General features: G+C 49.0%; 1 protein-coding gene across 1 annotated transcript in view; it reads right to left on the reverse strand.

The window, feature by feature from the left end:
• The window catches only part of LOC130305034 (zinc finger protein 850-like), a 201202-nt gene that overhangs the window by 14295 nt on the left and 161407 nt on the right, over nt 1–25500 (reverse strand). Inside the window, exon 12 of the mRNA XM_056551973.1 lies at nt 22450–23929. Coding sequence (XP_056407948.1) covers nt 22450–23929 — 1480 coding nt within the window. The remainder of the gene's footprint in view (nt 1–22449; nt 23930–25500) is intronic.

Raw genomic sequence — 25500 nt, forward strand, 5'->3', positions numbered from 1 at the left:
TTTTTCTTGCGTCAGCAATTGTAATTTGTAATGACATTAAGGCTTCTTTCACACTAGCAAATTACTCCGTTTAGCAAGTTCCGTCCTAAAATCAGCTGTCACCGGCAGTGACCAAATCCTATACGTCCATTAGAAAATCCCATTATAGTCTATGGGACAATCCTATTAAAGTCTATGGGATTTTTCTAATATCCGTTTTAACGCATTATAGTCCGTTATTGATAACGGAGGTTATTTTGTGACGGAAGAAAATAGTTCCTGGATAACCCCTTTAACTTTCTGGAGCCAGTTGATATAGATATATATATATATATATATATATATTTAAAAAAAAACAACAAAAAAAAGTTTTTTCCTGGAATACCCCTTTGAAGGAGTACTCCAGCACAAAATAACTTATCCCCTATCCAAAGGATAGGGTATAAATTATAGATCGTGGGGTGTCCGAGCGCTGGGGCCCCCCGGGATCTCGTGGACGGGGCCGCGGCAGTCTACCGGAAGTGATGTTTCATCCCCAGCAGAAAGCTGCGGCAGACACTCCCCCTCCATGTATCTCTATGGGATTCATGGAGGGGGTGAGTCGGCCGCGGCATCATGCGGGGACGGAACGCCCCCCTTTCCTGTATATTGCAGTGGCCCCGTCCCGAAGATCGCGGGGGGCCCCAGCGCTCATACCCCCCGCGATCTATAACTTATACCCTATCCTTCGGATAGGGGATAAAGTATTTTGCCCTATAGATGTCCTAGTGAAGTGGGAGCCCGGGGTCATGTAAGGACATGGGGGGTGGAGCAATCACATGACGCTCCTCCTCTCACATCACTAGGACCTGAGAGGGACTAAATCTAGAAATAAATGGCTGACAATGAACGCCTTACAGTACAGAGGCAGGAAACTCAGCAGACGACTCCCGGACTCCATTGGGCTGATTTCTACGAATACATCGGGGGACGCCCTTTTTTTTGCCACAAAGCCCAAATTTTCTAAAAGGACACATTCATTTCCTCCCGGTCTTAGGCCCTATGACCCAGTTTATTGGGTTTCAGGCAGGTCAATGGCGAGTGAGTTTACCTAGAAACAAACCACGTGAGCCTAAGCCTAAGTTTTTGATTTAAATTTTCTGACAGTTTTTGAGCCAAAGTCAGAAGTGTATTCAAAAGGAAGAGGACATATAAAGGAAGGACTTCCACTTCTCCTCCCTTATGGATCCACTTCTGACTTTGGCTCAATAACTGCCAGAAAAAAACCAAATGGAAACTTAGCCTCAACCCAGACACGAACAAAATGTGAGAACATATTGTCTGATGAAAGTGTCGGTATAATTGGCAAAAGTATCAAACTCCTTTTTTTGTTTATTTTTTTTTTTGGAAGGGGAGCACAAGGTTTGTAGGAAGGGTTAAGTTCTATGTAAGATGGCAACACTTACCAAATGTACAGGCTAAGGCTGGGTTCACATCAGATTTTCTCCCATACGGGAGCGCATACGGCAGGGGGAAGATAAAACCTCGCGCTCCCGTATGTAATTCATTTCAATGAGCCGGCCGGAGTGAGCTGACTGCACCGAACATTTCACTCCAGCCGGCTCATTGAAATTAATTACATACGGGAGCGCATAGAAAGGCATACGGGAGCGCGAGGTTTTAGCCTTTCCTGCCGTATGCGCTCCCGTATGGGAGAAAACATGATGTGAAGCAGCCTTTACTTGGATCCCATATTGGAGACCCTGAACCTGACAATAAATAGCACGACTACTGCGCACGGACGTCCCTGAACGGCGTTGTCAATGCAGCGTCACTAATCCAGGGCTGGCCCGGAGCGGAGAAGAGGGCCTCCTGGTCAAGATGGACGGCCCGGACCGGCTCACCCTCCCCACTGGAAGTCGGACGGTCCCTGCAGCATAGATGGACGACGATGGACGGCCCATCCCCTCGCCTGCAAATTTTTATTTTTCACATCACTCGAGTATGAGCCGAGGGGGACGTTTTCGGCACGAAAAATGATGCTGAAAAACTCAGCTTATACTTGAGTATATACGGTAATTCCTTTTTGTTGTCAATACTTGCAGGCTGGAGAAGCTAGCCCACAAAACTGCAAGACTGGAGGTGTGGGCAGAGGGGCACAGGAGGGGGCACTGTATGGTGGGGGTAGAGGAGGGGGCACTGTATGGTGGGGGTAGAGGAGGGGGCACTGTATGGTGGGGGGTAGAGGAGGGGGCACTGTATGGTGGGGGGTAGAGGAGGGGGCACTGTATGGTGGGGGTAGAGGAGGGGGCACTGTATGGTGGGGGCACAGGAGGGGGCACTGTATGGTGTGGGTAGAGGAGGGGGCACTGTATGGTGGGGGGTAGAGGAGGGGGCACTGTATGGTGGGGGGTAGAGGAGGGGGCACTGTATGGTGTGGGTAGAGGAGGGGGCACTGTATGGTGTGGGTAGAGGAGGGGGCACTGTATGGTGGGGGTAGAGGAGGGGGCACTGTATGGTGGGGGTAGAGGAGGGGGCACTGTATGGTGTGGGTAGAGGAGGGGGCACTGTATGGTGGGGGTAGAGGAGGGGGCACTGTATGGTGGGGGTAGAGGAGGGGGCACTGTATGGTGGGGGTAGAGGAGGGGGCACTGTATGGTGGGGGTAGAGGAGGGGGCACTGTATGGTGGGGGTAGAGGAGGGGGCACTGTATGGTGGGGGTAGAGGAGGGGGCACTGTATGGTGGGGGTAGAGGAGGGGGCACTGTATGGTGTGGGTAGAGGAGGGGGCACTGTATGGTGTGGGTAGAGGAGGGGGCACTGTATGGTGGGGGTAGAGGAGGGGGCACTGTATGGTGGGGGTAGAGGAGGGGGCACTGTATGGTGTGGGTAGAGGAGGGGGCACTGTATGGTGGGGGTAGAGGAGGGGGCACTGTATGGTGTGGGTAGAGGAGGGGGCACTGTATGGTGGGGGTAGAGGAGGGGGCACTGTATGGTGGGGGTAGAGGAGGGGGCACTGTATGGTGTGGGTAGAGGAGGGGGCACTGTATGGTGTGGGTAGAGGAGGGGGCACTGTATGGTGTGGGTAGAGGAGGGGGCACTGTATGGTGTGGGTAGAGGAGGGGGCACTGTATGGTGTGGGTAGAGGAGGGGGCACTGTATGGTGGGGGTAGAGGAGGGGGCACTGTATGGTGGGGGTAGAGGAGGGGGCACTGTATGGTGTGGGTAGAGGAGGGGGCACTGTATGGTGTGGGTAGAGGAGGGGGCACTGTATGGTGGGGGTAGAGGAGGGGGCACTGTATGGTGGGGGTAGAGGAGGGGGCACTGTATGGTGGGGGTAGAGGAGGGGGCACTGTATGGTGGGGGTAGAGGAGGGGGCACTGTATGGTGGGGGTAGAGGAGGGGGCACTGTATGGTGTGGGTAGAGGAGGGGGCACTGTATGGTGGGGGTAGAGGAGGGGGCACTGTATGGTGGGGGTAGAGGAGGGGGCACTGTATGGTGGGGGTAGAGGAGGGGGCACTGTATGGTGGGGGTAGAGGAGGGGGCACTGTATGGTGGGGGTAGAGGAGGGGGGCACTGTATGGTGGGGGTAGAGGAGGGGGGCACTGTATGGTGAGGGTAGAGGAGGGGGCACTGTATGGTGGGGGTAGAGGAGGGGGCACTGTATGGTGGGGGTAGAGGAGGGGGCACTGTATGGTGGGGGTAGAGGAGGGGGCACTGTATGGTGGGGGTAGAGGAGGGGGCACTGTATGGTGGGGGTAGAGGAGGGGGCACTGTATGGTGGGGGTAGAGGAGGGGGCACTGTATGGTGGGGGTAGAGGAGGGGGCACTGTATGGTGGGGGTAGAGGAGGGGGCACTGTATGGTGGGGGTAGAGGAGGGGGCACTGTATGGTGGGGGTAGAGGAGGGGGCACTGTATGGTGGGGGTAGAGGAGGGGGCACTGTATGGTGTGAGTAGAGGAGGGGGCACTGTATGGTGGGGGGTAGAGGAGGGGGCACTGTATGGTGGGGGCAGAGGAGGGGGCACTGTATGGTGGGGGTAGAGGAGGGGGCACTGTATGGTGGGGCTAGAGGAGAGGGCACTGTATGGTGTGGGTAGAGGAGGGGGCACTGTATGGTGGGGGTAGAGGAGGGGGCACTGTATGGTGGGGGTAGAGGAGGGGGCACTGTATGGTGGGGGTAGAGGAGGGGGCACTGTATGGTGGGGGTAGAGGAGGGGGCACTGTATGGTGGGGCCAGAGGAGAGGGCACTGTATGGTGTGGGTAGAGGAGGGGGCACTGTATGGTGGGGGTAGAGGAGGGGGCACTGTATGGTGAGGGTAGAGGAGGGGGCACTGTATGGTGGGGGTAGAGGAGGGGGCACTGTATGGTGTGGGTAGAGGAGGGGGCACTGTATGGTGTGGGTAGAGGAGGGGGCACTGTATGGTGGGGGTAGAGGAGGGGGCACTGTATGGTGTGGGTAGAGGAGGGGGCACTGTATGGTGGGGGTAGAGGAGGGGGCACTGTATGGTGGGGGTAGAGGAGGGGGCACTGTATGGTGTGGGTAGAGGAGGGGGCACTGTATGGTGTGGGTAGAGGAGGGGGCACTGTATGGTGGGGGTAGAGGAGGGGGCACTGTATGGTGGGGGGTAGAGGAGGGGGCACTGTATGGTGGGGGTAGAGGAGGGGGCACTGTATGGTGTGGGTAGAGGAGGGGGCACTGTATGGTGTGGGTAGAGGAGGGGGCACTGTATGGTGGGGGTAGAGGAGGGGGCACTGTATGGTGTGGGTAGAGGAGGGGCACTGTATGGCGGGGGTAGAGGAGGGGGCACTGTATGGCGGGGGTAGAGGAGGGGGCACTGTATGGTGGGGGTAGAGGAGGGGGCACTGTATGGTGGGGGTAGAGGAGGGGGCACTGTATGGTGGGGGTAGAGGAGGGGGCACTGTATGGTGGGGGTAGAGGAGGGGGCACTGTATGGTGGGGGTAGAGGAGGGGGCACTGTATGGTGGGGGTAGAGGAGGGGGCACTGTATGGTGGGGGTAGAGGAGGGGGCACTGTATGGTGGGGGTAGAGGAGGGGGCACTGTATGGTGGGGGTAGAGGAGGGGGCACTGTATGGTGTGGGTAGAGGAGGGGGCACTGTATGGTGGGGGGTAGAGGAGGGGGCACTGTATGGTGGGGGTAGAGGAGGGGGCACTGTATGGTGGGGGGTAGAGGAGGGGGCACTGTATGGTGGGGGTAGAGGAGGGGGCACTGTATGGTGGGGGTAGAGGAGGGGGGCACTGTATGGTGTGGGTAGAGGAGGGGGGCACTGTATGGTGGGGGTAGAGGAGGGGGCACTGTATGGTGGGGGGTAGAGGAGGGGGCACTGTATGGTGCGGGTAGAGGAGGGGGCACTGTATGGTGGGGGTAGAGGAGGGGGCACTGTATGGTGGGGTAGAGGAGGGGGCACTGTATGGTGGGGGTAGAGGAGGGGGCACTGTATGGTGGGGGGTAGAGGAGGGGGCACTGTATGGTGGGGGTAGAGGAGGGGGCACTGTATGGTGAGGGTAGAGGAGGGGGCACTGTATGGTGGGGGTAGAGGAGGGGGCACTGTATGGTGGGGGTAGAGGAGGGGGCACTGTATGGTGTGGGTAGAGGAGGGGGCACTGTATGGTGGGGGTAGAGGAGGGGGCACTGTATGGTGGGGGTAGAGGAGGGGGCACTGTATGGTGGGGGTAGAGGAGGGGGCACTGTATGGTGGGGGTAGAGGAGGGGGCACTGTATGGTGGGGTAGAGGAGGGGGCACTGTATGGTGGGGGTAGAGGAGGGGGCACTGTATGGTGGGGGTAGAGGAGGGGGCACTGTATGGTGGGGGTAGAGGAGGGGGCACTGTATGGTGGGGTAGAGGAGGGGGCACTGTATGGTGGGGGTAGAGGAGGGGGCACTGTATGGTGGGGGTAGAGGAGGGGGCACTGTATGGTGGGGGTAGAGGAGGGGGCACTGTATGGTGGGGTAGAGGAGGGGGCACTGTATGGTGGGGGTAGAGGAGGGGGCACTGTATGGTGGGGGTAGAGGAGGGGGCACTGTATGGTGGGGTAGAGGAGGGGGCACTGTATGGTGGGGTAGAGGAGGGGGCACTGTATGGTGTGGGTAGAGGAGGGGGCACTGTATGGTGGGGGTAGAGGAGGGGGCACTGTATGGGGTAGAGGAGGGGGCACTGTATGGGGTAGAGGAGGGGGCACTGTATGGTGGGGTAGAGGAGGGGGCACTGTATGGGGTAGAGGGTCACATGATATACACATTAGATCCTCACAGTCAGTGACGGCCGCACACAATCCCCGGTGGTGACACATTCCCTTATGTCCTGTAAGAGTTAATATCCCCCCTCCCCCTCTGTCCCCGTTGCTTCCTGTCACTGCTCCCATCCCCCTCACATCTGTCACTAGAGAGGATCCATCTCTACAGACATTATACACACAAAACTCCTCACCTTCTCCTCAATCTCTACGGGACTCTAGTGTAGGACCTGTGATGATGTCACAATCATGTGACCAGTACATGTGGGGGCGGAGCTCAGCAGGTTAGAAGAGAATGTGGACGAAGGACCTGTGAGGATGATCATGTGACAAGAGTGGGCGGAGCTCAGAAGGAAAGAAGAGATTGTGAAAGCACTGGAAGAAGGACCTAGAATAGAGTAATGTGTGAGGAAAGATTACAGGAGGTTTGTTACATTGTGTCAGCTTTATAGGTGAAACCATCATCTCCTTCTCCTGAATGATCCCCCAAGGATGGACAAGGACAGGAATGAGATGACTAAGAGAATATTACACTTCACCTTGGAGATCCTCCACCTGCTGACCGGAGAGGTGAGGTGACCCATCTACATTTCCACCATTGTTGCCCTCATCTACATTTCCACCATTGTTGTCCCCATCTACATTTCCACCATTATTGTCCCCATCTACATTTCCACCATTGTTGTCCCCCATCTACATTTCCACCATTGTTGTCCCCATCTACATTTCCACCATTGTTGTCCCCCCATCTACATTTCCACCATTGTTGTCCCCATCTACATTTCCACCATTGTTGTCCCCCCATCTACATTTCCACCATTGTTGTCCCCCCATCTACATTTCCACCATTGTTGTCCCCCCATCTACATTTCCACCATTGTTGTCCCCCCATCTACATTTCCACCATTGTTGTCCCCCCATCTACATTTCCACCATTGTTGTCCCCCCATCTACATTTCCACCATTGTTGTCCCCATCTACATTTCCACCATTGTTGTCCCCCATCTACATTTCCACCATTGTTGTCCCCCCATCTACATTTCCACCATTGTTGTCCCCATCTACATTTCCACCATTGTTGTCCCCCCATCTACATTTCCACCATTGTTGTCCCCCCATCTACATTTCCACCATTGTTGTGTCCCCATCTACATTTCCACCATTGTTGTCCCCATCTACATTTCCACCATTGTTGTCCCCCCATCTACATTTCCACCATTGTTGTCCCCATCTCCATTTTCACCATTGTTGTCCCCCCATCTACATTTCCACCATTGTTGTCCCCCCATCTACATTTCCACCATTGTTGTCCCCATCTACATTTCCACCATTGTTGTCCCCCATCTACATTTTCACCATTGTTGTCCCCCCATCTACATTTCCACCATTGTTGTCCCCATCTACATTTCCACCATTGTTGTCCCCATCTACATTTCCACCATTGTTGTCCCCATCTTCATTTCCACCATTGTTGTCTCCATCTACATTTCCACCATTGTTGTCCCCATCTACATTTCCATCATTGTTGTCCCCCATCTACATTTCCACCATTGTTGTCCCCATCTACATTTCCACCATTGTTGTCCCCATCTACATTTCCACCATTGTTGTCCCCATCTACATTTCCACCATTGTTGTCCCCATCTACATTTCCACCATTGTTGTCTCCATCTACATTTCCACCATTGTTGTCCCCATCTACATTTCCATCATTGTTGTCGTCCCATCTACATTTCCACCATTGTTGTCCCCATCTACATTTCCACCATTGTTGTCCCCATCTACATTTCCACCATTGTTGTCCCCATCTACATTTCCACCATTGTTGTCCCCATCTACATTTCCACCATTGTTGTCTCCATCTACATTTCCACCATTGTTGTCCCCATCTACATTTCCATCATTGTTGTCGTCCCATCTACATTTCCACCATTGTTGTCCCCATCTACATTTCCACCATTGTTGTCCCCATCTACATTTCCACCATTGTTGTCCCCCCATCTACATTTCCACCATTGTTGTCCCCATCTACATTTCCACCATTGTTGTCCCCATCTACATTTCCACCATTGTTGTCCCCCATCTACATTTCCACCATTGTTGTCCCCATCTACATTTCCACCATTGTTGTCCCCCATCTACATTTCCACCATTGTTGTCCCCATCTACATTTCCACCATTGTTGTCCCCATCTACATTTCCACCATTGTTGCCCCCATCTACATTTCCACCATTGTTGTCCCCATCTACATTTCCACCATTGTTGCCCCCATCTACATTTCCACCATAGTTGTCCGCCATCTTTGGAGCCGCTCTATGTTCTGGATGTCTCTTTGTAGGTGAGGTCTCTCACTCTCTCTACCTAGTAACATATCCAATACAGCGGTCGGACATCACACCAGAGAGGTTACAAACAGGGTGTTTTATTATCCCATGTTCAGATACGTTTCCGCATGCTTGAGAAGGGCAATGTGATACTGCTGAAACGTTTTATTGGATACCTCTATACAGTCTGCGACTGGGACAGTTTTTTATCGGCCTGCAAGCATCAACTGCACTTTATTCCTGCTGTGCTGCCTTCAACTTTTCCTTTCTACCTAGTAACCTAGACATCTATCCAGCACTGATGTATTCATTCTCTGTGTGTTCCCTACAGATGGAGTCATTGATAGAAATCCACTCGAGAGGTGTCCCCGCCCTCTGTATTCCCAGGACTGTCCAGATGGAAATGTCCCAGAGAAGCATCAGGTAGATGAGGCTGATCCTATATCTCTATAGGGGGGTCCTGCAGTCATAGATGTGGGGATAGATTTTGGGGGTCTCTGTTGCTCCTCATGTCTGCTGTATTGTAGTGAATTGTTCTATATGTCACATCAGGGGGGAGATCTGACTAATAATAAAGTGGAGGATGAAGAAGAGAGGATGAGGGGCCATCACCCGTGTATGAGGGAAGTGAAGGAGGAAATTCCAGGAGGTGTTACCCCAGGTATGTAATAATTCCAGGAGGTGTTGCCCCGGGTATGTAATAATTCCAGGAGGTGTTACCCCAGGTATGTAATAATTCCAGGAGGTGTTGCCCCGGGTGTGTACTAATTCCAGGAGGTGTTGCCCCGGGTGTGTACTAATTCCAGGAGGTGTTGCCCCGGGTGTGTACTAATTCCAGGAGGTTTTGCCCTGGGTGTGTACTAATGCCAGGAGGTGTTGCCCCGGGTGTGTACTAATGCCAGGAGGTGTTGTCCCGGGTGTGTACTAATGCCAGGAGGCGTTGTCCCAGGTATGTAATAATTCCAGGAGGCGTTGTCCCAGGTATGTAATAATTCCAGGAGGTGTTGTCCCAGGTATGTAATAATTCCAGGAGATGTTGTCCCAGGTATGTAATATTTCCAGGAGGTGTTACCCCAGGTATGTAGTAATGGATTACAGAGGGAATTCCGAGGTTTCTTCAGGGGAGGCTCCACCTTAGATCTACATGACATTAACCCTTCAGGCCCCAGTGATCCCCTGTGTTATGTATAGTCAGGACCTGAGGGAGGTGACTATATAGAGATCCTCTCCAAGGTCATCTATGGGTCCTGTCATGCTCCAGGTAGAACACTGGGGGCAGCATCAGGATTTGGGGCTCAGATGTGATGAACGGAATTTGGAAAATATCTTAAAGCGCATCTATTACTTAATTTACCCCTTAATAAAATATTTAACATTTTGTCTTTTGCTGAAAAGTATATTTTTTGCTCCAACAGAAAATCCCAGTAAGAATTCTGAGGGAAACTTCATGTTATCCCTGAATGATAAAGCAGAAGATGAAGATATGATGGAGCGCTCCTCAGGAGAAGACCTCCTTACCCCTAATGTCCATCCAGATCTATCCTATAATAATCCACCTGATCATGAGGAACCTTCTCCTGACCAACCACACATTGTTACCATATGGATGGATCAGGAAAGGGGGGGGGGGGTAGGGTGGAGGATTCAGTGTGATGAATGTGGAAAAGAGTTTACAAAAAAAATCAGATCTTGTTACACCCTGAAGAATTCACACAGGAGATAAGCCATATTTATGTTTAGAATGTGGGAAATATTTTGCATTAAAATTACATCTTGTTGAACATGAGGGAAGTCACACAGGGGAGAAACCATATTCATGTTCAAAATGTGGAAAATGCTTTACATGGAAATCAAATTTTATTTTACATGAGAAAAGTCACAAAGGATTGAATCCATATTCATTTGCAGAATGTGGGAAATGTTTTACAGGGAAATCTCATCTTGTGGAACATGAGAGTAGTCACACAGGAGAGAAACCATATTCATGTTCTGAATGTGGAAAATGTTTTACAAATAGGTCAAATCTTGTTGTACAGGGGTGAAGCCATATTCATGTTCGGACTGTGTGAAATGTTTTATACAGAAATCAAAACTTGTTATACATGAGAGAATTCACACAGGACAGATGCCATATTCATGTTCAGAATGTGGGAAATCTTTCGGAGAAAAATCACGTCTTGTGAAACGTAAGGGAATTCACACGAGAGTTTGAAAATATTAAAAATATAATACATAGAATGGAAATATGAGAACTCGGGAACCGTAATAAAATGTGATGTTTATAAGTTCTGTTTTGATGATTAAACACTTGATGCTGGTGCCGTACATATACAGGAGCGGAGGTCGCTCCATAGTCGGGGAGTGTTGGGACCTGTTAGCGGCTGGCACTCACCATTAATGACGGTCATCAGTGATCGTGCTGATATAGGTCATTTAAGCCTTGAAATGCTGTGATCAATACCGTTCATGGCATCTAAATGGAAAAATTGGTCCACCTGCAGAGTGATCATGGGGTGTCGGAGGTCTTCTTAACCCCTTAAAGACTCCTCACCTTTTAAAAATTATGTTTTCCACCTACAGACCTATATAAGGACTTGTTTTTTGCGCCACCAATTTTACTTTGTAGTGACATGAATCATTTTACCAAAAAAAGCTACAGCGAAACCCGCCCCAAAAATTTGATGCAACAAAGTTGAAAAACAACCCCGCCATTTTGTAATTTTGGGGGCTTCCGTTTCTACGCAGCGCACGTTTCAGTAACTTCATGTGGCAGCAGCAGTGTGCTCCTAGCTGCTAGTGCCACCTTACAAAAACAATCCTGTGCTCCCTTAACACCCCCCCACCCCAGGCTCCAGGGAAGTATATACATATACCATCCTGCCTTATATTTATGGCTCCTGTGGATCCTGTTGTCTTCTCTGGCTGCTTGATATTCTCTGGTATCCTTCCCTCCCCTTGCCTACATCTCCCAGCAATCATCGCAGCTCTGTTCTGTCAGTCAGCCCACTCTCTGAGAGCAGCCCCCACCCTCCTGCTTTGAGCAGCAGAAAGAGATTCAGTGTTTGATTTGCTGAGGCTGAACTAAGGGGAGCATGACTCATCAGTGCAGGGCAGAAACCACGTGGTCTGTGTGTCTCAGGAGGGATTTGGACAGAGACACAGTGGATGGCTGGATGATGTAATTCCCTGACTTCATGCATGTAAGTGGCAACCAAAGAGGGGAGACTGCTCTATATAGCTAATAAATGATATAAGACAATTAAATAGGTTATTGAAGGGATTTTGTCCTCCGACTTGTGAGACACAGAACTTTTAGTAATAGTCCTCTTCTGACCCCTATACCTTCTTATTTTCCCATATACGAAGCTTTATAAGGAATAGTTTTTTTGCACTGTGATCTGTCATTTTTATCAGTCCAACTTTTGCGCATACGGGACTTTTTATTTCATTTTTCTGGGATGTTAGGTGACTGAATATCAGCACTAGTAACATAGTTCATAAAGTTGAAAAAAGACCAGAGTCTATCAAGTTCAACCTATAACCTTAATGAGTCCCTACTGAGTTGATCCAGAGGAGGCAAAAAAAAACTCATACTAGAGGTAAAAATTCCTTCCCGACTCCAAATATACACAGTGTACTGTCCACTATTGTGTTATCTACTATACACAGTGCACTGTCCACTATTGTGTTATCTACTATACACAGTGCACTGTCCTCTATTGTGTTTACCACTTTAGAGTTTAGTATTATCTGCAAAGATAACTACTTTACTCTTCAACCCCTCTACAAGGTCATTAATAAATATATTAAATAGAACAGGACCCAAGACTGTCCCCTGTGGTCCCCACTAGTAACAGTCACCCAATAAGAATAAGTACTGTTAATAATCACCCTCTGTTTCCTATCACTGAGCCAGTTACCCACTTAGGCTGGGTTCACACCACGTTTTCTTAAATACGGTTCCTGTATACGGTTTGGAGGAGGGGGCGGGGCTTAATCGCGGCGCCCACACTCAGCCGTATTCGGGAACCGTATTTAATGCAAGTCTATGAGCCGACCGGAGTGAACCGCAGCCTCCGGTCGGCTTCGTTTTCGGCCGTATGCGGTTTCCCGACCGCAGGCAAAAACGTGGTCGACCACGTTTTTTGCCTGCGGTCGGGAAACCGCATACGGCCGATAACGAAGCCGACCGGAGGCTGCGGTTCACTCCGGTCGGCTCATAGACTTGCATTAAATACGGTTCCCGAATACGGCTGAGTGCGGGCGCCGCGGTTAAGCCCCGCCCCCCTCCTCCAAACCGTATACGGGAACCGTATTTAAGAAAACGTGGTGTGAACCCAGCCTTACACACATTCTCCCCCAGCCCAATCCTTCTCATTTTATGCACCAACCTTTTATGTGGCACTGTATCAAATGCTTTGGAAAAATCCAGATATACGGCATCCAGTGATTCCTCCTGGTCCAGTCTGGAGCTCACCTCCTCATAGAAGCTGATCAGGTGACAGGACCGATCCCTCATAAAGCCATGTGCTATGGGGTCATATGTTTATTTTTATCAAGATATTCCAAAATAGCATCTCTTAGAAAACCCTCAAACAATTTACATACAACAGAGGTTAGACTAACAGGTCTATAATTCCCAGGGTCACCTTTTGATCCCTTTTTAAATATTGGCACCACATTTGCCATGCACCAGTCCTGAGGAACAGTCCCTGTTACTATAGAGTGCCTGAATATTAAAAATAGGGGTCTGTCTATTACATTACTTAATTCCTTTAGAACATGGGGGAGAATGACATCTGGACCTGGTGACATGGTCAGCTAAGCGGAAAGATTTCAGTCATTTCAATTTTCTACAGAAGAGATTCAGGTCTTTGACCCATGAGAATTTATCAAATTTAGTAGTGGGAACAAAGCTAAATCCTTTGTTAAAGGGGTACTCCGGCGCTAAGACATCTTATACTGTATCCAAAGGATAGGGATAAGATTCCTGATCGCAAGGGTCCCGCCGCTGGGGACCCCTGTGATCTTGCACGTAGCACCCCGTTAGAATCAGTCCCCGGAGCATGTTAGCTCCGGGTCTGATTACTGGCGATCACAGGGCCGGAGCATTGTGATGTCATGGCTCCGCCCCTCAATGCAAGCCTATAGGAGGGGGCGTGACCGCTTTCACGCCCCCTCCCATAGGCTTGCATTGATGGGGCGGAGCGTGACGTCACATGGTGGCGGGGCCGTGATGTCACAATGCTCCGGCCCCATGATCGCCAGTAATCAGACCCAGAGCGAAAATGCTCTGGGGACTGACTGTAACGGGCTGCTGCGTGCAAGATCACGGGGGTCCCTTGTGAGGTTTGAGGGGCTGCTCCTTCTTCTCTGTCTCTGCCCCACCCAATAATGATACTGTTCTGTGTATAGTGGTTTTATTCAGTATCAGTACGGTGGTATTATCTTGTTACTATATGATGGTAATTTTCATGGCCCGTTACAGTCATGGCGTGGTATAGTAGAATCTCCCAATTGGGGACACACGGGGGGGGGGGGGGGGGGGGGAGTGTCCGCTATTGAGAGATGTCCCATATTGGGAAAGAAGGCTGAAAATCTTTCTAAATGACAGAATACTGTCCTGTGCTCACTCCAGAGTGTATTTACCTCTAAAACATGATAATATGCAATATTACAGGAGAATCTCCCAGTGTTGTTTAATCACTCCTTATCCACCCCTGTGCCATTTCATTCCCCCTTTATCCCTGCATCACCCATTATGCCACATCACTTTTCCCCTTCCCTTCTCCCCTGTTCTTTTTTACCTGGCCAGCAGGCTCAGGTGCAGGGGTTCTCAGTGGATTTGATGTCCTCTGCGCTGCACTTACTGATAGCAACAGCAATGGCTGACAAGTGACTTTAGGAGCTTCACTCATCAGTGCCCGCAGTCGCCTCTGTTTACAGCCTCTCAGTGAGTGCAGCTCAGAGGACGTCAGGAGAACGTCAAACCCGCTGAGGGCACCTGAGCCTGCTGGCCAGGTAAGAAGAACAACAGGGGAGGACGGAAGGGGAAAAGTGGTGTGGCATGAGGTGGGAGGGGGGGGGATGATTTTGCACAGGGGGAATCAAGTGGCACAAGGGGATAAAGGGGGATGAAATGGCACCGGTGGGATAAAGGGGGAAAATAAATGGCGCAAGGGCTGGTAAAGAGGAGGTGATGAATTTGCTCAAAGGGTAATAAAGGGGAAATTAAATAGCAGAGAGGGGGAACAAGGTGTGGCACAGAGGGTAATAAAGGGGGGATGATTTGGCACACAGGAAATTAAGTGGATCGAGGGGGGCAAGTGATGTGGCCAGCGGATGTACTGAAACTTCTGTGCTGGGGCTGCCGAAAACTCTGATCATTGCATCTCTATGGAGATGCATTGAACAGTGTTAAAGATCAGTTAATGCAATGTTATAGCCCCCTGTGGGGGCTATAATATTGCAAAAGAAAAGTGTAAAAAAAATCATTAACCCTTTGAATTATCCCTTCCCCAAATAAAAGTTTGAATCACCCGGCATTTCCAATAATAAAAAAAAAACGGTGTAAATAAAAACAAAAATAAACATATGTGGTATCGCCGCATGTGGAAATGTCCAAATTAAAACAATATACTGCTAATTAAACCGCACGGTCAATGGCCTACGCGCAAAAAAAATTCCAAAGTCCAAAATAGCGTATTTTTGGTCACTTTTTAAAACATGAAAAGATGAATAAAAAGCGATCAAAAAGTCAGATCATTGCAAAAATGGTACCGACAAAAACTTCAGATCACGGCGCAAAAAATGAACCCTCATAGCGCCCTGAACACAGAAAAATAAGTGTTAGGGGTCAGAAATGACAATTTTAAACGTATAAATTTTCCTGCATGTAGTTATGATTTTTTTCTGAAGTACGACAAAATCAAACCTATATAAGTAGGGGATCATTATAACCGTATGGACCTAGAGAATAATAAGGGGTCATTTTTACCGAAAAATGTACGTAGAAACGGAAGCCCCCAAAACTTACAAAATGGCTGTATTTTTTCAATTTTGTCGCAGGGCAGGTGTAACCAACACCTCCAATCTCATCTCATTGTTTGGACTCCAGTTGGATGACACCTCACTTCAATTAGCTCTTGGAGATGTCATTAGTCTAGGGGTTCACATACTTTTTCCACCTGCACTGTGAACGTTTACATTTTTGTGTTCAATAAAAACATGGTAACATTTAATTCTTTGTGTGTTATTAGTTTAAGCAGACTGTGATTGTCTATTGTTGTGACTTAGATGAAGATCAGATCACATTTTATGACCAATTTGTGCAGAAATCCATATAATTCCAATGGGTTCACATACTTTTTCTTGCAACTGTATGTGAAGTGTTGGTGTGGCACCATGATCAATCTACTCTGATGCATTGGGCACAGGTAGGTAGAAATCCTGGCTGATCCTTGCCTGATTCATCTTCACAAAGGTCAGTCTCTCCACATTTTTCGTGGACAGATGAGTTCTCCTTGGGGTTACTAACACCCCTGCCTAACTAAACACCCGCTCTGATGGCACACTACTGACTGGACAGGACAGCTTTTCCAGGGCAAACTCTGCTAGCTGCGGCCAAAAATCAAGTTTGGCTGCCCAGAAGTCCAGCGGATCTTCAAGGTGTGTTAGCATGGGCATGTCAAGGTATGTCATCACCTGCTGGTTCAGGTCCTGCTCCATGTCTACCTGCTGCTGATGAGTTGCTTCACTATGCGGGTGAAGAAAGCTACTCATCAGCTACTGTAGACTCAGGCTGCTGCTGATGGAACTGGTACTGCTCCTGCCACCCCTCCCCAGCAGCCATGGCGGCAGTGAAAGGCGAGTGCAGAGGCCCCCCCCCCCCCAGTCAGACCTGCGAGAGGATGGATGATGGCGCAGATAGGCATCAGCCAACTGACTATGTAGGATGTCTCTGTAGTAGGTCAGTTTGTCCTCCCTCTCAGTGGGTGTAAAAAAAAGGCCCCTATTTTGTGCCGGTAGCGAGGGTCCAATAAGGTGGAGAGCCAGAAGTCATCCTTCTGCCGAATGGTGACAATTCGGCGGTCACTACTCAAGCAATTGGGCATACATCGAGCCATTTGTGCAAGTGACTCGGATAGACTCCCTGCTTTCATCTCCACTGCATACTGCCACGGTGTGTCTAGGTCCTCGGTCTCATTTTCCTAATAACCCTCTAGCTCCTCTGGCAGCTCCTGCTCCTCCTCTGTCAGATGGCTAGAAAAACCACCCATTTTGCTAAACGTAAACTGTGCTCCACTGTGCCCCTCCTCCAGTTCAGCCCCCACAGAGCTCATGTGACCATGAGATGTAGGCGCCATGTCCCCAGTGCCCTGACCAGCCATAATTTCCAGCACATGTAGTAAATGAAGCAGTGAAATGACATTGTTCATCCTGTAATCCTGGCAACTGACTAATAATGTGGCTTCCTCAAAGGGCCTCAGCAAACGACAGGTGTCACGTATGAGCTGCCACTGGTTGACATTGAAGTTACACAGGGGAGTAGTCCTATCTGCTTAAAATCGTCAAGAAATCGGTGATGATTTTTCTCTGTTCGTATAGTCGGTCAAACATATGGAGGGTGGAATTCCAACATGTGGAAACGTCGCAAATCAGACTATGTTGTGGGATACCGTTCTGACACTGCAGCTCAAGGAGGGTGTTTCCTACCCATTGTTAGGATGTCTTGCAGATGGGGGGAACACTTCAGGAACCGCTTGACCACCAGATTGAACAAGTCTGCCATGCAGGGCACATGGCTCAGCCTTCCTTGTCGCAGCACAGACAAAATGTTCTTCCGGTTGTCGGTCCCAATGGTTCCCATTTCCAGTTTTAGTGGAGTAGGCCATGATTCGATTTCTTGATGAATAACTTTTAGCAGTTCCTCCCCTGTGTGACTCAGTTCGCCAAGGCAAACCATGTGAAGAACAGCTTGACACCGCCGTGCCCTGCACACATGGCATGCTGGTGGGGCGCTAAGACTTAGCTGAGGACATGGTGGAGGATGAGGAGGCGGAGGTCCACACTGTCACAGGACCAACAGCCTGAGAGCTTAGAAGCGGAAGCGGCGTGACCTGTCCAAGTTGCTGTTTTGGCTCTGCAGGAACCACATTTACCCAATGGGCTGTAAAGGACATGTATTGTCCCTGACCATAGTTACAGCTCCACACGTCAGTGCTGCCATGCACTTTGGTACACACCGACAGGCTCAAGGACTGGCCGACCTTCTGTTCCACAAAATTGTGCAGGGCTGGTACTGCCTTTTTCGCAAAGAAATCTGTCTCAGCTCACCTCAGCACAAGCCATCAGTTCTCTGAAAGGTGCAGAGTCCACCACTTGAAAAGGGAGGGACTGCAACACCAGCATCTTGGACAGGAGCACATTCAGCTTCTGCGCCGTTGAATGAGTGGGCGCATACTGTTGTCTCTTGGACATGGCTTCGCCGATGGATCGCTGGCGGAAAGACTGACTCGAAGTAGGAGGAGCAGGAGCATCGGGAGCGACAGAAGGCTGGACAACCACGTCAGAGTCAAGCTTCTCCCAGGCCACTTTATGGTGACATTGCATATGTTGATGCAGGGCCATGGTGCCAACATTGGGACGCTGGCCACGCTTCACCTTCTGCCGACACATCTTGCATGTGACCATGTTAACCTCCTCCGGATGCTTGATGAAAAACTGCCACACCGCATAGTAGCTGATTTTCCCACTAACAGTCCGTACTAATTGACTGCTACTGCCACCGACTCCAGGAACCCCTGTTCCACTACCTACCAGGAAGGTAGGCTCCCGCGAAGCAGGTGGTCTCCCCTGGGCACATTTGGCTCCAGACTTTCCACTTCTGCCACCATGCTGACTGCCAACCATGCTACCACCTTGCTGGCTTAGCTGCTGCCGCACGGGCCACCTGCAACCCTCTTCTCCTGATGATGAAGCCCCTTCTGCACCCGGCTCCCAAATGTGATCAACATCAAGTTGTGTCTGCACGTCACTGATGTCCTCCTCAGGTTCCCCAACAGTGTCTGCTTCAGCAGTCTGAACGCTTGCAACACCACCTCCCAAGTCACTCACCTCATCACTAGTTGCCCGCCTAACTGAGGAAGCGGCGGATGTCTCCTCCACTTCTTGGCGGTCCAGTAGCTGCTGACTGTCCTCTATTAGATCGTCCTAACTAAACCCACAGCATAAGATACTTCTGTGGGGGAGGGAAGAGCATAGGACAGAGGCAATGGGAGGACAGGGACTGCTCCCGGGTCATGCCAACTGAGGGTTGTATGTGAGGAACCCACCGACTGTTGACTGGGGGGGGGGCATGTCAGATGTCACTTGTGATGAAATGGATGACCATGTTAACCAATCGATGACGGCAGATGGGTTGTTGGTCGAGACACGTATTCTAGCTGATACCGGGACCTCAGGCCTCTGGCTGCGACTCCTGCTGTCACTCGCCCCTAGTCTGCTGCCTGCAACTTCTGCCTGCTGAATTTAGGCCTTTGCCACTCCTCTGTCCACGTCCTGGCACTTCTCTGCCTGACATACTTAGTGCGTATATGAGGGGAGTACAATACGCTCCACTACGCTTAAAACAGTATTTGTCTAGAACAGCAGCAGGTGTGTACTCTTGGCTGGCCTTTTGTTACGCCGAGCGCTCCAGGTCCCTGCTCCTCCCCGGAGCGCTCGCGGCGTTCTCCTTTCTGCAGCGCCCCGATCAGACCCGCTGACTGGAAGTGCTGCACTGTCATTCACGATGAGGATGCGATTCGCGAATCGCATCCCAAGCCACTTACCCGTCCCGGTCCCCGGCTGTCATGTTCTGGCACGCGCGGCTCAACTCTCTAGGGCGCGCGCGCCAGCTCTCTAAGATTTAAAGGGCCAGTGCACCAGTGATTGGTGCCTGGCCCAATCAGTCCAATTAGCTTCCACCTGCTCCCTGGCTATATCACCTCACTTCCTTGCCGGATCTTGTTGCCTTGTGCCAGAGAAAGCTTTTAGTGTTGTCCAAAGCCTGTGTTTCCAGACCTTCTGCTATTGACTACAAACCTTGCCGCCAGCCCCGACCTTCTGCTACGTCTGACCTTGCCTCTGCCTAGTCCTTCTGTCCCACGCCTTCTCAGCAGTCAGCGAGGTTGAGCATTGGACTGCAGCACGAGAAAATTGAGTTTTTCGTCCTGCCCAATTGCACCTCTGAAGTCCTCCTCGGTCTGCCATGGCTCCAGCATCATTCTCCCACCCTTGACTGGACCACCGGGGAGATCAAGAATTGGGGTCCTGCTTGCCGCAAGAAATGCCTCACGTCTGCTCCCAGTCCCGTCTGTCGGGCCTCAGTGTCTCCTCCTGTGCCTGGTCTCCTCAAGGCCTATCAGGACTGTGCAGTGCCTCCTCATAGCCCCCGTCCTGGTGACACTCTGCCCCGTGACAAGCTTCACCCTCTGCCCCCCCTCCCCATTCCCACTTCTTCTGGCTTACCAGCCGCTGATATAGCTACCCAGGACCTTTTTTTGTTCCAGAAGGAAACTCAAGAGGCGCCCTCTATGTTCTCTTCTCAGTTAAAGGGACAAGGAGACAAAGAGAGGGGGAGACCTAAGGGGGGGGGGGGGGTACTGTTACGCCGAGCGCTCCGGGTCCCTGCTCCTCCCCGGAGCACTCGCGGCGTTCTCCTTTCTGCAGCGCCCCGGTCAGACCCGCTGACCGGGAGCGCTACACTGTCATTCACGATGGGGATGCGATTCGCATAGCGGGACGCACCCGCTCGCGAATCGCATCCCAAGCCACTTACCCGTCCCGGTCCCCGGCTGTCATGTTCTGGCGCGCACGGCTCCGCTCTCTAGGGCGCGCGCGCCAGCTCTCTAAGATTTAAAGGGCCAGTGCACCAGTGATGGTGCCTGGCCCAATCAGTCCAATTAGCTTCCACCTGCTCCCTGTCCATATAACCTCACTTCCCCTGCACTTCCTTGCCGGATCTTGTTGCCTTGTGCCAGAGAAAGAGTTTAGTGTTGTCCAAAGCCTGTGTTTCCAGACGTTTTGCTATTGCTATTGACTACGAACCTTGCTGCCTGCCCCGACCTTCTGCTATGTCTGACCTTGCCTCTGCCTAGTCCTTCTGTCCCACGCCTTCTCAGCAGTCAGCAAGGTTGAGCCGTTGCCGGTGGATACGACCTGGTTGCTACCGCCGCAGCAAGACCATCCCGCTTTGCGGCGGTCTCTGGTGAAAACCAGTAGCAACCTAGAACCGGTCCACCGACACGGTCCACGCCAATCCCTCGCTGACACAGAGGATCCACATCCAGCTAGCCGAATCCTAACACCTTTCACAGTAGTTACTGTGAAAGGACAGCCAAGAGTACACACCTGCTGCTGTTCTAGACAAATACTGTTTTAAGCGTAGTGGAGCGTATTGTACTCCCCTCATATACGTACTAAGTATGTCAGGTATAAATAAGTATAACTACGCCCTTAAGACTTTAACAGCAGAAAAATGGTACACCACCTATGTACGCAAAGTTTACCACAGTATTAACACTATATTCACAAGGGATGGCATTCACTATTTGTGTGTAGCATCCAGCCAGGTAGTATAATTGTTCATAGCTGTAACTCATCTCATGTGCATGACAGTCCTCCACTTTATAGGTATAATATAAATACAATACACTTGAGCTCCCACTACACTGAGCTCAAGTGTCTAAGCACTGAATAGTTATCCAGACAGTCTCTTAATATCCAGTCCATCCACATAATAGATTCAAAAAACAGGAGAAATAGTGTCTCTATGTGCGGAGGTTACACTTAGCTTATTTTCTTCTGGTGTGATCAGAATGCGACCATTTTAAGTTGATGCTTCCAATATGATGGCTACATCTCTATATTGGGTCCAGAAGGTTTCAATAGCTTTTATCTATAGATGAGCAAATTTACAATGATTCGATTCGTCACAAACTTCTCGGCTCGGGAGTTGATTACTTTAGCCTGCATAAATTAGTTCAGCTCTCAGGTGCTCCGGTGGAGACTCTCCTAGGACTTTATCCCCCTTTTCCAGCCCACCGGAGCACCTGAGAGCTGAACTAATTTATGCAGGATAACTCATCAACTACCGAGCCGAGAAGTTCGTGACAAATCGAATCACTGTAAATTCGCTCATCTCTACTTATTTCATCGGGGACCTATTATGAAGCTTGGTCTCCTTGTTGTTTTACAGAGCACCTATCATGTGTGGCACTGATGGCGGCCGTACTGAATCAGCATACATGTTCGCGTTAGCTCCTTTTCCCGTTTTCCAGAGCCCCAATCAGCTGCGCAGACGTCACAAGTGTCGCAGACGTCACAAGTATCGCAGACGTCACAAAGCTGTGACTCACTAGCTACGCCGCTGATCTGGTGTAGTGCGGATCACATGATTCAAGGTGCATCATCTGATCAGGAGGCTGCGTTCCACACCTCATTCTGAGCTTGTATTCGGGGCAAGGTGACTAATCCTCTACTTGCGTTCCAAGTCACGTTACTGTGGACTAGGACTACACTAACTCAACATCCATTAAAGGTAAGTAAATATAGACAAAACTGATATGAATCCCAGCCGGGACTTATGAAAACTATTATTATCAGCCAATTTGAACACCATATGATAGATTTTATTTTGTCACCAAAACTACATACAAATGACTATATGAGTTGGATTCTATCCCATGTATGGGGCCGCTATAGGTTAACAAATGAGGGTCTAATACAGGATGCCAATAGAATGTAAGGGGGACTCACTAAATCAAATGAAACATATGACATCGAGTCATTCAGACCATATGGTTTAAAACACATTCAAGCCAGAATGTCCATTCTGCCTCTTGTTGGAGTAGAATTCTATCCCAGCATCCACCCCTTCTCTCCTGTATGACTTTTCTCATGATTTAAAAAATGTGATCTATATGTAAAACATTTTCCACATTCTGAACATGAATATGGCTTCTCTCCTGTGTGAGTTCTCTCATGCATTGAAAGATCTGATCTACTTCTATAACATTTTCCACATTCTGAACATGAATATGGCTTCTCTCCTGTGTGAGTTCTCTCATGTATTGAAAGATCTGATCTACTTATATAACTTTTGCCACATTCTTGACATGAATACGGCTTTTCTCCTGTGTGACTTCTCTTATGCAAAACAAGATTTGAATTACTTCTAAAACATTTTCCACATTCTGAACATAAATATGGCTTCTCTCCCGTGTGAATTCTCTCATGTTCCATAAGAGATGATTTACGACTAAAACATTTTCCACATTCTGAACAAGAATATGGCATCTCTCCTGTGTGAATTTTCTTATGTACCACAAGAGCTGATTTAACAATAAAACATTTCCCACATTCCGAACATGAGTATGGCTTCTCTCCCGTGTGTATTCTCTTATGTTTTGAAAGATCTGATTTACATTTAAAAAATGTTCCACATTCTGAACATGCATATGGCTTCTCTCCAGTGTGAATTCTCTCATGTTCCATAAGAGATGATTTACGACTAAAACATTTTCCACATTCTGAACATGAATGTGGCATCTCTCCTGTGTGAATTTTCTTATGTACCATCAGATCTGATTTCCATTTATAACATTTCCCACATTCCAAACATGAATATGGCTTCGCTTCAGTGTGTATTCTGTTATGTTTTGAAAGATCTGATTTACATTTAAAACATTTGCTACATTCTGAACATGAATATGGCTTCACACCTGTGTGAATTTTCTCATGTTTATCAAGACATGATTTCTGTGTAAAACATTTCCCACATTCTGAGCATGAATATGGCTTCTCTCCTGTGTGATTTCTCTCATGTATAACCAGTTGTGCTTTTTGTATAAAACATTTTCCACATTCTGAACATGAATACGGCTTTTCTCCTGTATGATTTCTCTCATGTATGACAAGACGTGATTTATATTTAAACCATTTTCCACATTCTGGACATGAATATGGCTTTTCTACTGCATGAATTTTCTCATGTACAATAAGAGCTGATTGCCTTTTATAGCATTTCCCACATTCAGAACACACATACTGCTTCTTTCTTGTGTGACTTTTTTGGTGTATAAGAAGAGCTGATCTTTTTGTAAATTCTCTTCCACATTCCTCACAATATAAACCTTTCCCATGTTCCTGATCAGTCCTTGTGGTAACAATGTGTGGTTGGTCAGGAGAAGGTTCCTCATGATCAGGTGGATTATTACAGGATAGATCTGGATGGACATTAGGGGTAAGGAGGTCTTCTCCTGAGGAGCGCTCCATCATATCTTCATCTTCTCCTTTATCATTCAGGGATAACATGAAGTTTCCCTCAGAATTCTTACTGGGATTTTCTGTTGGGATAAAAATGGATTATGGGAAATGTATAAAATATTATTAGGTTGGAAACACACATGAAGTTTTGCTGCAGTTTTTGATGATCACCTGACCCCAGAAGAGAATACAGGGGAGAGGAGATGATCCCCCTTTATAATTTCCTTCTTTTAGTGGTCACTCCAGGCACTGAGTGCCCCTCCCATGATCATAGGAAACAATAGACTGGAGGGGACCCTAGTGACTCCTTTTCTGGGCATGCTCTGTGACCTGTGCAGAGGTCATTGTACAGGGAGGAGGAGGTAACATTGGCCCCAAATTCTTATCACTAGTCCAACTTCTATATCCAGAACTGAGAACTAGAGTTAGATGTAATTTAGATGTCTCCCCTCCCCCAACCATTACACCCCCTACACTACAGGACTGTTCACACCTGACAGGAAGGGATCATCCATTCATACTGCTTGTGCCCTATTATACCCCCCTCCCCCCCCTTCCCCCATATCAGCATGGGGCCCCAGAGATCTGGACCCATCTGATCAGGTGATGTTTCTGCTCAGTAAGACCATTTTTGGTTCTTTTGCCCCCTGGGGTCTCCCCTTTCTGTTCCCCTTAGATACAATGAGGAGGGAGCTGGTTGTCTGCTGTTGTAGCCCATCTGTGCTGAGGAGCGGTGAGTTGTGGGTTGGGACATGTTAGGTGGACACCAGCGTTGGGTTTGGTTGCACTTTCCTGACTATGCTCCGCCTCTATATACAACCTCCATATATTGTGGGGCCATATACTATATATACAACCTCCATATATTGTGGGGCCATATACTGTATATATACAACCTCCATATATTGTGGGGTCATATACTGTATATACAACCTCCATATATTGTGGGGTCATATACTGTATATACAACCTCCATATATTGTGGGGCCATATACTGTATATATACACAACCTCCATATATTGTGGGGCCATATACTGTATATACAACCTCCATATATTGTGGGGCCATATACTGTATATATACACAACCTCCATATATTGTGGGGCCATATACTGTATATACAACCTCCATATATTGTGGGGCCATATACTGTATATATACAACCTCCATATATTGTGGGGTCATATACTGTATATATACATCCTCCATATATTGTGGGGCCATATACTGTATATACAACCTCCATATATTGTGGGGCCATATACTGTATATATACACAACCTCCATATATTGTGGGGCCATATACTGTGTATATACAACCTCCATATATTGTGGGGTCATATACTGTATATACAACCTCCATATATTGTGGGGCCATATACTGTATATATACAACCTCCATATATTGTGGGGCCATATACTGTATATATACATCCTCCATATATTGTGGGGCCATATACTGTATATACAACCTCCATATATTGTGGGGCCATATACTGTATACATACAACCTCCATATATTGTAGGGCCATATACTGTATATACAACCTCCATATATTGTGGGACCATATACTGTATATATACACAACCTCCATATATTGTGGGGCCATATACTGTATATATACACAACCTCCATATATTGTGGGACCA

Source organism: Hyla sarda, chromosome 1 (genome assembly GCF_029499605.1).
Source record: "Hyla sarda isolate aHylSar1 chromosome 1, aHylSar1.hap1, whole genome shotgun sequence".
Lineage (NCBI taxonomy): Eukaryota > Metazoa > Chordata > Amphibia > Anura > Hylidae > Hyla > Hyla sarda.